This window comes from Melanotaenia boesemani, chromosome 11 (genome assembly GCF_017639745.1).
Source record: "Melanotaenia boesemani isolate fMelBoe1 chromosome 11, fMelBoe1.pri, whole genome shotgun sequence".
NCBI lineage: Eukaryota > Metazoa > Chordata > Actinopteri > Atheriniformes > Melanotaeniidae > Melanotaenia > Melanotaenia boesemani.
Genome location: NC_055692.1, coordinates 2129968 through 2142422, shown reverse-complemented (window position 1 = coordinate 2142422; position 12455 = coordinate 2129968). Strand labels below are relative to the sequence as shown.

The 12455-nt window shown below is 41.2% G+C and overlaps 1 protein-coding gene across 1 annotated transcript in view; it reads left to right on the top strand.

Annotated features, from left to right (window-relative positions):
- The window catches only part of cacna1ba (calcium channel, voltage-dependent, N type, alpha 1B subunit, a), a 112691-nt gene that overhangs the window by 38726 nt on the left and 61510 nt on the right, over positions 1-12455 (top strand). Inside the window, exons 7-13 of the mRNA XM_041998873.1 lie at positions 6583-6698; positions 6859-6945; positions 8530-8613; positions 10356-10571; positions 10657-10769; positions 11870-11982; positions 12063-12194. Coding sequence (XP_041854807.1) covers positions 6583-6698; positions 6859-6945; positions 8530-8613; positions 10356-10571; positions 10657-10769; positions 11870-11982; positions 12063-12194 — 861 coding nt within the window. The remainder of the gene's footprint in view (positions 1-6582; positions 6699-6858; positions 6946-8529; positions 8614-10355; positions 10572-10656; positions 10770-11869; positions 11983-12062; positions 12195-12455) is intronic.

The window sequence follows — 12455 nt, the reverse complement described above, 5'->3', positions numbered from 1 at the left end:
AGTAATTTTTTAAGGCATCTACAACTGAAGTCACTGTTAAACTGTAAAAATACTCGGACAACATTCCCATCTTCCTTGTACAACATTAGCCATTTTCATAGTGTTTTTCTACCTTACAGTATGCTGCAGTCTACCAGCGTAGAACTGTACAGATCATCTTCTCGGTGACGTTCTGACCTCAACAGCGTTAGGGTTCATCATCTTTTCTTCTTTTATAACATGATGTCATGACAACTTTTGAGTGGCAGCTGAAAATGAAAACTACAATATTTCTTTATCAGCAACACAAACCAGGGATTTTTCTGTATTCTGACTCGCCCTCAGACTTCGATGTTCCATTTCTCCAGGGTGCGTACTTCTCTTGCATTTACTAATGCAAGAATCCCACATCTGTGGCAGCTCCAATAAAATTTTCATAAGGTTTTATTAAAACATAAATTCTCCTTATTATTCGAGTCTGCTGCTCAGATCTGTGAGTGTGTGTCTGAGGAATACATGAAATCATCTATAAAAGAGTGCGAGTAGCCGACATTGATTTACTTGTCATCGCCATGAGATAGAGTATCATGGGAAATGGCTGCGTATCTTATGTAATATTGTTTTGCTATATATATATATATATATATATATATATATATATATATATATATATATATATACACACAGTATATGTGTCTATATATGTAGACAAGGTATGTAATGGATGTGCAGCTGACAAGTCTGCAGCAACTGTGTGATGCTGTCATGTCAGTATGGAGTAAAACCTGTGAGGAAGGTTTCCATCATCTTCTTTTGAGGCAGTTCTGGAGGGAAAAGAGGTCCAGCCGAGTACTTGAAGATGGTCCTGATAAAGGGGACGATGAGTGTATTTCACACCGTTTAAACACAAGTTTAGTTAAAGCAGACGACACAAAGTTAACATGAATCATCTTTGTTGATTTGATTTCATTCTTTTAAATGATGTTTTCAGCAGCTGCTGCTTTAATTTAGACTTTTGTTCCAGTAAATACAATTTAAATAGTTTTTCAGTCTAGTTACAAAATGTTATGATGTTCTCTTTATGATGAGCCTTGTTCGTTACTGTTGACAGGCTAACTGATCCTCCTGGGTCAGTAACCCCAGAACTTCTATCCAACCGGGTCTGGAATGAGTTTGTTTCTTTCTTTACTAACTAAATTCAGAAAACCATCTGAAAACCACCTCCTGCTGTCCTGATGCCCTGCCAGCCGGGTTTTTAAGAATGTTTCAGGATGCATGGCCTTAGATATCTTCCAGGTTGTAAACACGTTTCTGCTTTAAGGCGTCTTCCCTCAGACCCTAAAAACAGCCGTCATCAAGCCTCTACTGAAAAAGAAAAACCTGGACTCGTCCCTCATGAGCAGCTGCAGACCGATATCAAACCTCCCCTTTCTTAGTCAGGTTCTAGAAAAACACAACTTCCTGGAGACTACAGTCCTCACTAAGACCAGGAAGGTAGATCCTAGAACTCCAGTCCTCACTAAGACCAGGAAGGTAGATCCTAGAACTCCAGTCCTCACTAAGACCAGGAAGGTAGATCTTAGAACTCCAGTCCTCACTAAGACCAAGAAGGTAGATCCTAGAACTCCAGTCCTCACTAAGACCAGGAAGGTAGATCCTAGAACTCCAGTCCTCACTAAGACCAGGAAGGTAGATCCTAGAACTCCAGTCCTCAGATCTTTACACTGGCTTCCTGCTGTTAGTTTACAAAGACCCAAATGATTTAGGATCAGAATCCATTCAGGATTTTTTGGTTGGTTATGAACCAACCAGATCCCTCAGGTCATCAGGGTCAGGTCTACTTTCTGTTCCCAGTTAGAACTAAACGTGGAGAGGCAGCGTTCAGCTTTTATGCTCCTCACATGTGGAACAAACTCCCAGAAACCTGCAGGTCTGCTGACTCAGCAGTTTTACATCAGAGATAAAACTTTTCTATTTGCTGCCTTTTATCAGAACAGCTGTTAATTCCCCACACTGGAGCTTTATTTCTGACTTTTTACCGATTTTATTTGAGCTTTTTCTGTTTTTATTTAATTCATTTTATTTCTTTTTGAAGTTTGTTTTCAGTGTACTTTTTAATGCTTCCTCCACCCGCTGTGATACTTTTAACTGCTGTAGCTGTTTTTAAAAACGGGCTCAAGACCTTTTTTTTTAGCTTATAGCTGAATTGTATTTGATTTTGTTGTTTTTTTTCACTCATCTAATTGTGTTTTTCTATTTATATACCATCTGTTTATGTGGCTCTCCATTTTATTTTTTTGTTTTACCCAAGTGCAAAGTTTTTATGAGCTCCTTTATTTTATTTGACTTTATTTTATCATTTTCCTGAACTCCTTTATCTGTGTTTTTATTCTTGTCACTCTTATCAGTTCTTATTGTTTCTAAGTTTACTTATTCTTGTTTTTACTGTTTAACTGCGGTGTTTTCCTTCTGGGGATCCTCCACACTGGTAGCTCTGCCTGCTCTGTCTGTGGGGTAGTTGCCATGGTGACTACCTTTGTCTGGGGGGCTGGGGGTCCTGCACTGCAGCCCTGTGGATGTGGTGTGGACCGCAGCCTTCCCTGCCCTGGGTGGTACCTGCGGTGGCACCCTCTGTGGTCATGGATAGGCTGGTTTCTGGTTTGACTGATCCTGTTTCCTTACAGCAGCTCTGAGCCAGATTATTATTTTTATACTTATATTAAGTTCAGAGACTGTAACGAGGGATGAGATCATGTTGGTACAGGATGGGGTCTGGGCGGGTGGGGGGAGTGTACGTGCGCATTGTTTGTGTGTTTGTGAGTGTGTGTGTGTGATTGTGCGTGAAAGAGACTACTATGAAGTGAGCTTTAATTTCCTGTTATATACTCTGGTGTGTGAAGGCTTTTAAATTTAGTTTTTAACATTTGTTTTTATTATGTAAAGCACATTGTGTTGCTTTGTGCATGAAAAGGGCTCTATGAATAAAATTTGATTTGATCTGATTTTGATGTTTTATGTAAAGCGCTTTGTCTTGTACATTAAATGTGCTTGCCTTGTGTTATCATATGCACACAGTTTACATTCAAAATTCATCTACAGGAAAAAAGACTTGGCTAACGCTTTAGAGGGCACCTAGCCTTCATCTCCTCCTCCCCTCTTTTGTCCGGCCTGTTTCCTTTTTTCTCTGCAGAAGTTGTCAGATGCCTTTAGAGTTACTGTGGTGTTGGAAGGTCACTGATGCTGTCTGGCAGGGCTGTGCGGGGGCCATGTCACTGTTTAAAGGCCATAATCTGAGCTTGAGAGGAGGCAGGAGGGTGCACACATGCAGGGTTTAGAGGTTTTGACCCCCAGGGGAGGTTTGGGCCATTCAGAGAGCTTTTCATCTATCAGCGTGGGCAGGTTAGGATGAACTGTGGCTGAGAACAAAGTCACAACCACAACCATCTATACTGGAAAGCTCTCATCAAGTTGTATTTTAACTCAGCCTCATACCTCATCACTCCAAGCTTAAAGAACTTAGAACAGGGGTGTTTTCGAAGAACCTGATCCTGGATTTAACCTGAAGGTTTTGGGGCTCCAGATTAGCTCCTGTCGTGGCCGTAGAATTGAGTAGGGGCTGTAAGGACATGGAACAACTAAAGTCCAGCAGTTCCTGAGTTGTTGGTATCATAACAGCTGATCTCAACATCACTTTATAACCCATTTAATCTGTTCTGATTGGTTCTGCGCTTTCGTTTCTTGCTTATGTGATTAGCTGTCACTCACTTTGTTCAAAGAGCTAGCTCCTCTGACTACAGCTATCACTCATTAGTGGCAGAGTGATGCTAACCATGTTTGTGTCTTCAGTCAGAACTTTAGGAGTAAAGGCCACATCGATTGTCAAATATCTCTTTTGGAGCTGTGGGGGTCGTGCAATAGCATCTAGTTTTATTCTTGTTCCTATCTGATGATCTTCAATTGTTTTAACCAAATGGATATTGTGCAATATATTGGTGATGTCTGCTGGTGTTTGACAGTTGTTTGTATATTACAGTGTTTTATTATTGTGTTGCATGGTGTATTAATGTTGTTAAGGCAGCTAATGTGACAGCACTTGAGTCCAAGTCAAATTTTCCAATAGGAGTAAAAAAAATGTATCATCGTACTGCAACATATGGCATCGTATCATATCATCATGTCATATTGTATAATTGTACTGCACTGTATTGTATCACATCATTGTATTACATTGCATAGTAGTATTGTATCTTATCATTGTGTTGTATTATCGTATTGTATCACATTGTATCGTATTACATCATCCTATCATATCATATCATACCGTATCGTATCATATTGTATCGTATCACATCGTATCGTATCACATCGTATCGTATCACATCGTATCGTATCATGTCGTATCGTATCACATCGTATCACATCGTATCGTATCACATTGTATCGTATCATATTGTATCGTATCACATTGTATCGTATCACATTGTATCGTATCACATTGTATCGTATCACATCGTATCGTATCACATCGTATCGTATCACATCGTATCGTATCACATCGTATCGTATCATATTGTATCGTATCATATTGTATCGTATCATATTGTATCGTATCACATCGTATCGTATCACATTGTATCGTATCACATTGTATCGTATCACATCGTATCGTATCACATTGTATCGTATCACATCGTATCGTATCACATTGTATCGTATCATATTGTATCGTATCATATTGTATCGTATCACATCGTATCGTATCATATTGTATCGTATCATATTGTATCATATCGTAAAGCATTGTATTGTATAATACTTTTTTATTTATTGCTATGCCTGCGTCTTACTTAATGAGGACCTGGACACAAACTCAGCTTTGAGTTTGTTCAGTGAGATGAATCTGGGTGTTTTTAATGAATCCAAACTGTTTCCAGAGTCTCTAAACATGTGGACTGTGTGTTAATGGAAGCTTGTGCGTGTTCATGTGTGTGATCTGTATGTGTATCAGTTAATATAAACTGCTGCTACATAATCTCCCAATACAAACACACCTACATGGATTTAATGCACATATGATGGAGAAAAAAAACATGAAACCACAGACTGAGGTTTTCCACACACTGGCAGACATATGCAAACACACACACACACACACACAGGAAGGCAGGCAGACAGCCTCTGCAATGCAGGATAGAGATTTTCCCTCCACCGTGTGAGAGACACACCAATCACGGAGCAGCTGGGTGAACCCTACATCCCTCGCTCTCTTATTTCAGTCGTCCGTCTTCTTCTGTCTCTCTCCACCTCCTTTTCTTTCCTTCTCTTATTTCCACCTCCCCTCCTCTGCTTCGTCTCCTGCACATCTCATTTCCCACTCAGCTTGTTTTTAACGGGAATGGCATAAGCCTCGATGTTGCATCGGAAAAATCCGGAGATGCTGTTCTTACCGTAACAAATGAGTCACAGAAGAAAAAACATTAAGTGTAGAGAAACAATCATCAGACTCAGCCCGGCAGTTATTGGCTTGTCATCAGACAGTGGATGGGAGGAGTAAAGGGGAGAATTTTATCATCTGCCAGGAAACTTGGTTAAATTAAAGACGGGTTCTCATCTATGATGGATCCTAAATTGTGTTTTGAGGCAACATTTTTCAACCTGATCATATTTTATGGCCTTTAAAAGCCATTTTTAACAAATGTTTTCCCTGAGTATAAAAATATCTTATTCTTTTTAAAAAGAACACACTATAAACTGATGAGTATTAGGAGTACTTTGGCTACTTCTTTCTTTTATTTAGTTGATTTATTTATTTTTTTTCTGTCTTACTTTCTTTTATTTATTTTTTCTTTTCTTTTTATTTTATTAAATTTCTTTTTCTTATTTTTACATTTTTTTGTATGAATGTATTTTTTAAGTTTAACTTTTTGTTTTCTTGTTTTATTTTCTCTTCTTTTTTTTATTTATTTTTCATTTATTTTCCTGTTTATTTTAGTTTTCTTGTCTTTATTTTTATTCATTCATACTATATGTTTTATTATCTTTGTTTTATTTTCCTTCCTTTCTGCTTTATTCATAAAAAGTTCATCCCAGTGTCGTCCGGTCTCGCTGCTGAAGAAATGCTGGAACTGACCATCAGGACTGGAAAGCGTGCAGAAGAACCATCTTCTGAAGAAATTCATACAAATCCAAATATTCCTTCTAGTTCTTCCAAACCTGGAATCCTTCATCTGGTGGTCCACACCGACATGGTCTCCCTAAAAGACCACGGTCCAGCTCTGCCTCGGTGGTCTCGTAGGGAGACCATGGTCCAGCTCTGCCTCGGTGGTCTCGTAGGGAGACCACGGTCCAGCTCCGCCTCGGTGGTCTCGTAGGGAGACCACGGTCCAGCTCCGCTTCGGTGGTCTCGTAGGGAGACCACGGTCCAGCTCCGCCTCGGTGGTCTCGTAGGGAGACCACGGTCCAGCTCCGCCTCGGTGGTCTCGTAGGGAGACCACGGTCCAGCTCCGCCTCGGTGTAGGAACGTGACCTTGCTGGACGGCAGCCTGCACCTGTGTCGGTTTGTCAGATGTAAAAAACTGTTTTTACTCTGTGTGATTTCTACAGGGAGTTTGCGAAGGAGAGGGAGCGTGTGGAGAAGAGGCAAGAATTCTTAAAGCTCCGCAGACAACAGCAAATCGAAAGAGAGCTGACGGGTTACCTGGAGTGGATCTGCAAAGCGGGTGAGAAACGTACACTCTGACTACATATTTGGGCTGAACATGCTGGTTCTGCCAACAGAACACGGTGAAATTAAATGAAAGGATTCTTTTTCCCTGAAACTGACACAAACACGAACACATTCTGGACATTTTTGATTCAGCTGGAGTTCATGTGTTGCAGAGGAGGTGATGCTGGCTGAGGAAGACAAGAATGCAGAGGAGAAGTCTGTGGATGGAGCGTGGTACAAACGGAAGCACAACAACTCCGGTGAGGAATCACATGCTTGACATTTACCAGATGCCTGTAGGTCGTACACACCTGCAGGACCAGAGCGTCTTACAAGTGAAAGAGTGTGACAAACGTTTATTATTCAGAAAAAGGGATTAATCCTGACACAGTGGACATAGTCTGTAGGACCTAGTACCAGTCCGACCTGCCTGTTAATCTCAACATCTCCAAGTTGTGTTTGTAGCGTAATGCATGACGTAAAACTGGCCTATTCCCCAAAACTAGACATCCGACTAATGAACTACAACATTCAGCTACAGCTGAGAGGTTGCAGCTATTTTTGATGACATTTTAAACAGGCTGTGTCCCAGCAGATGTTTGTGTGTGTACTGAACCTGCCGCCATCTGAGCAGCTTCCTAACTGAGTCATCAGTATGTGGCTGATCCAGATCACTTCTACCAGCATCCCCCCTGAGGTGTGTGTGTGTGTGCTAACACACTCCAATCAAGGCCATACTGGTTCCCATCTGCAGAGTAACTCCATGTGATTATGGATGCTGGGGTGGAAGGGTAATGAGATTAGAATCAAGGCTAACTGCAGTTCAGAGGCAGAACTGAAACCTCGTCGGCCGTTTTACCATTTTTTTAATTTAAGATTTAACTAAACACGAGACAGCGTTTAGAAAAAGAATGTTGACTGTTAATGGATAGAAAATGTAAACAACTGGTGGATTTAGCAAGTTTATTTATAGATTTACCACACACCCTCCTCTTCATCTAGAAAGCAGGTGGAGATGATCTGAGCTTTGTGACATGGTGCATTATCCTGCTGGAAGTAGCATCAGAAGATGCTCCACTGTGGTCATAAAGGGATGGACATGGTCAGCAACAATACTCAGGTAGGCTGTGCTGGTTAAACCAGGACACGTTGGTACTAAGGGGCCCAAAGTGGGCCAAGAAAATCTCCCCCCACCATTACACCAGCAGCAGCCTGAAGCGTTGATCCAAGGCAGGATGGATCCATGTTTTCATGATGTTTCCAGCAGATTCTGAGCCGAGCATCTGAATGTGGAGCTGAAATGGAGACTCATCAGACCAGCAACGTTTCTCCATCTTCTATTGTCCAGTGTTGGTGAGTGTGTGTGAATTGAAGCCTCAGTTTCCTGTTCTTAGCTGGCAGGAGGCACCCGGTGTGTCTTCTGCTGCTGGAGTCCATCTGCTTCCGGGCTGGATGTGTTGTGTGTTCAGAGATGCTGTTCTGCAGATCTTGGTAGGAACCAGTGCTGACTGGACTTCCTGTTGCCTTTCTACCATCTTTCCGAACTATTCTTTGTAAACCCTAGAGATGGTTATGTGTGTTTGTCGTCTTCATGTCTAGATGACTAAATATGTTGAGTTGCTGCCATGTGATTGGCTGATTTGATACGTGTATAAACAGGAAGCTGAACAGGGGGGTGTGGTAAAATGGACGTCGTGTTTTAAATAGCTGAGAACATGAATCCTGCTACCTGACGTTTGCGTCGTGTATTTGGTAGAAATGATGGAAATGCTGAAAGATGGATGACGTGGAGCAACAGAGGTCACAGGAGGAATGTCTGAATTTGTTCCACTTTGTTTTTGCAGTGTTGAAAAGGACCAAGAAGAGTAAGAATGACCTTATCAATGCAGAGGAAGGCGAGGACCACTTCACTGACATCTCCTCTGTTGGTGAGGACACTACAAGACACAGAATCTGCCAAACTACAATGTGTTGAAGCCAAAAAAAGATAAAATTCATTTTGTTTTCCTTGTTTGGTGTCGGCTCATACAATGTTTGGCATCACATTGGTGTGAATCCCTCACGTTTCAGTGTTTCTGAGATGGAAAGTGATATCCTGCTATTGACTCCCAGAAAACACTCCTCCGCTTGTTATCAACGGACATAAATCAGGATTCTTTCAGGCCCTGGAACCCCGGAGGAGAATCTTAATTCTGTGCCATGAGGTTGATCTTAGAAATGTAGCTGTAATCCTGAAGTTAATGCGAAGCCGAGACGATGAAGGACAGATGATTAATGGATGGTGAGATAAACATAGAGAGGGATGGGGTCGATCTTCAGGTGCTACAGGATGACTCAGAGGTCTGGGTTAAAATAGAGCAGGAAATGATTAGCCCACCGGTCTTCCTGGGATGGTAATGAAAGTCTCATGCAACCATTTCTCTCCCTTCATGTCCCGTCCTCATTGACATTTAGGCTTTTTTTAACCCTCATATTTAGTGCCTTCATACTACACGTGAATATGAAATGTCCCAATTTTAATCTGCAGATCTTTTCAGAAGCTGTCAATAGCTTTTGTCACAATAACAGTTAATAATAATTTATCTAGTCGTCTCAGAAAGCAGGAAAGTGTGTTCTTTAGGTTTTACAAGACAAATTTTTGATGGACAAACATCACCTATTACACAGTCTCATGTTCTGTTTTACACAAGACATAAAAACATAAAAGCCATTTTAATTTAACCCATAAGAGCCCAACGTGAGATATTTCTCACAAACAGTTTCTGAGACATTTTGCTTCAATTTATGGTGAAAACTTTGCTCAAAATCCTGTTGAACACAATCTGATACTCGTCTTCTGTCCCCTAATCGATACCCAGAAGCAGAAAACCATATTATAATATTTTTAAACTATCACATGGTAATAAATGGTAGAATTTTTTGTTCTATTTTGTTGAAGGGCCAAATAAAGATCTCATATAAAAAATTCTTTTTACTTTTCTTGCCATTTTTTCATGGGTCGTGCCTTAACGGTTTAAATATATTGTACTGAATTTAATAGCTGTCGGAATTTAAAATATAACCATGTTTTAGCCATTACAACCATTAATACTACTGTCTGTGTTGCTATGTCTTAGAAAATATAGATCCAGAACCCTCCCATGCCCACACCTCTCAGCCAATCCCTGTGGGCATAAGCCACGATGACCCTGCACGCATGAAATTTTGGCCCAAATGTGCATTTTTATTTTGCTGAATGTGGCTTGACTTACGGGCCTGCCAAATGCCAAATCTGGGCCACATGACCACCCACAAGGAAACTGCCATAATGAAGGCTTTTTGTAATGGGACTAATTCTGGTCCACAAAATACTTGTTCCAGTCCACATCCAGACCAACAACTGACATTTGGACCACATGTGCCATAATCCATAAATAATAATGTGATCTATCAGAAGTAAGAAGGGGCTTCATTGAAGATTGTCAGAGTATTTGACTGTGTGTACCCAACCAAAATAAAGACAAATGATATATATCTGACTGTAAAGTAGGCATTAATTATATCATTTTCAGGCTGTTTCTTCAGTTCTGTGATGGACTACATCAACTTTAAAATGACGTGTGAATGAAATACCTTCAGCCTCGCTTCAGACTCGTGTCTTTATTGCCATCTTGTATGTTTCCTCCAACTGCTCCCCCAGGGTCGCCGTTTGCTCGGGCCAGCGTGAAGAGCAAGAACGAGAACTCATCTTACTTCCGGAGGAAAGAGAAGAGGATTCGCTTCACCATCCGCCGTCTGGTCAAGTCCCAGAGCTTCTACTGGACTGTGTTGTGCCTCGTTGGCCTCAACACGCTGTGCGTAGCCATAGTACACTACGACCAACCCGACTGGCTCACCTATGCTCTATGTGAGTAGCAGTAAGGCCTGGATTTAGATTCTTTCTACTGGAAATAATACATTAATTGTACTTTTTTTAAATTCTCTCTGGACAGACCTGGCAGAGTTTGTATTCTTGGGCTTGTTCCTGGCTGAGATGTCCATGAAGATGTACGGCCTCGGACCCCAGAACTACTTCCACTCTTCTTTCAACTGTTTCGACTTTGGGGTGAGTTGTGCATGGAGGATTTTGAGAGCGTGGAGTATCGGGTCCTTGACCCTCTGGGGTCGACACATCCAAATCACGACCGATGTAAGATGACTTATTAGAAAGACACGGTCCCACAGAGTCTCCATTTCAACTTCCAGAGTACAGAGACTTTAACACATTTACTAGTTTTAAATAGTGACGGGTGACGAAGTAAAATCAAAGTTATAATAAGAATTATTATACATACACTACCATTCAAAAGTTTGGGGTCACTTTGCCATGGGATTCAATAGGGAAGTGACCCCAAACTTTTGAATGGTAGTGTATACACATGCTTATTTTTACATGTATATTATCTACATGCTTAGTGTGCATTTGGTGCAGGAAGAAAAGGTAAAATTGTGTGACTCTAAGGAAAATGCTCACAAGCACGAACTAAAAACCCTAAAACAAAAAACACCTCCTTTCCTATTGGTGAAAACATGCACCACATCAGCCAATCAAACAACGTGATGCATTTGGTTGCTGAGGGAGACGAGAAGTTCTGGGAGTGATGACCAAAATCCTCCAAAAGGAAATTGAAGTGCTGCCTCCTGGTGGACAGGAGGACTAACGCCCTGGAAATGTCCAACCTGGGACGTCCTCTCCGTCCTGTACTGGACAGAAACTATTTCTGTAATTAGTTGTGTAAAACCCTTCTGACACATTTGCAGCATTTTGATGTGAAAAGTTGTTTATAACTTTTTTGTTTCCTAAACGTGTACATTTTTAAATAACAGTTTTTATTTGCATTTTAAGTTCATTCAACATGTTTTCTGTTTTCACAGTGAAAAATTTTACTTTTTCCTGCTTGGATTCGATGTTTTTTTGTGTGGTTTTAGGTACAGTGGGTTAATACAGGAGGTCAGCATGAAAAATAACTTTAAAATCACACATGTGAGATTGTGTGAAAAAAATTAAAGCAAACAAGGCAGGTAAACAGTTTAAATGGTGAAGTATAAAGATAAATGAAAACCGGCGGTTATACCCTCCACCCCAGACGCTGAATCAGGAATCTTCCAGGAAAATGTGTTGAATCTTTTTGTAGAACTGCCGTGTTTATCAGACTGTGTTCACAGGTCATTATTGGCAGTATTTTCGAGGTGATCTGGGCCGCCATCAAACCCGGTGCTTCGTTTGGGATCAGCGTCCTGCGAGCTCTAAGACTCCTCAGGATCTTCAAAGTCACCAAGTGAGTCCCAGGGAATCTGGGTGTATTTCACTGGTCGGACATTTGACCGTACGCATCTGCTTTCACGTATCTGTGTGTAGGTACTGGAACTCTTTGAGGAACCTGGTGGTGTCTCTGCTCAACTCTATGAAGTCCATCATCAGCTTGTTGTTCCTGCTCTTCCTCTTCATTGTGGTCTTCGCTTTGCTGGGCATGCAGCTGTTCGGGGGCCAGTGAGTAATTCAGCTGTTGGTGGTTTTTATACAGCTTCTCCCAAGAACATAGTTCACTCTCTCCCCCACTGTCATTAACAATCAACTACTATTTTACAACTGAAAGTAACTTAGAACTGACCTTTACAAGATGGCGCCGGCGTGTGCGGCTTGCTGTCTGTCTGTAGTGATGGATGTAGCATCCCCAACGGAATTATCAGGAAGAAGGAACACGAGAACCTGGAGAAATACCAAGGACTCAGGAAGAGCTGGAGAAAGCCT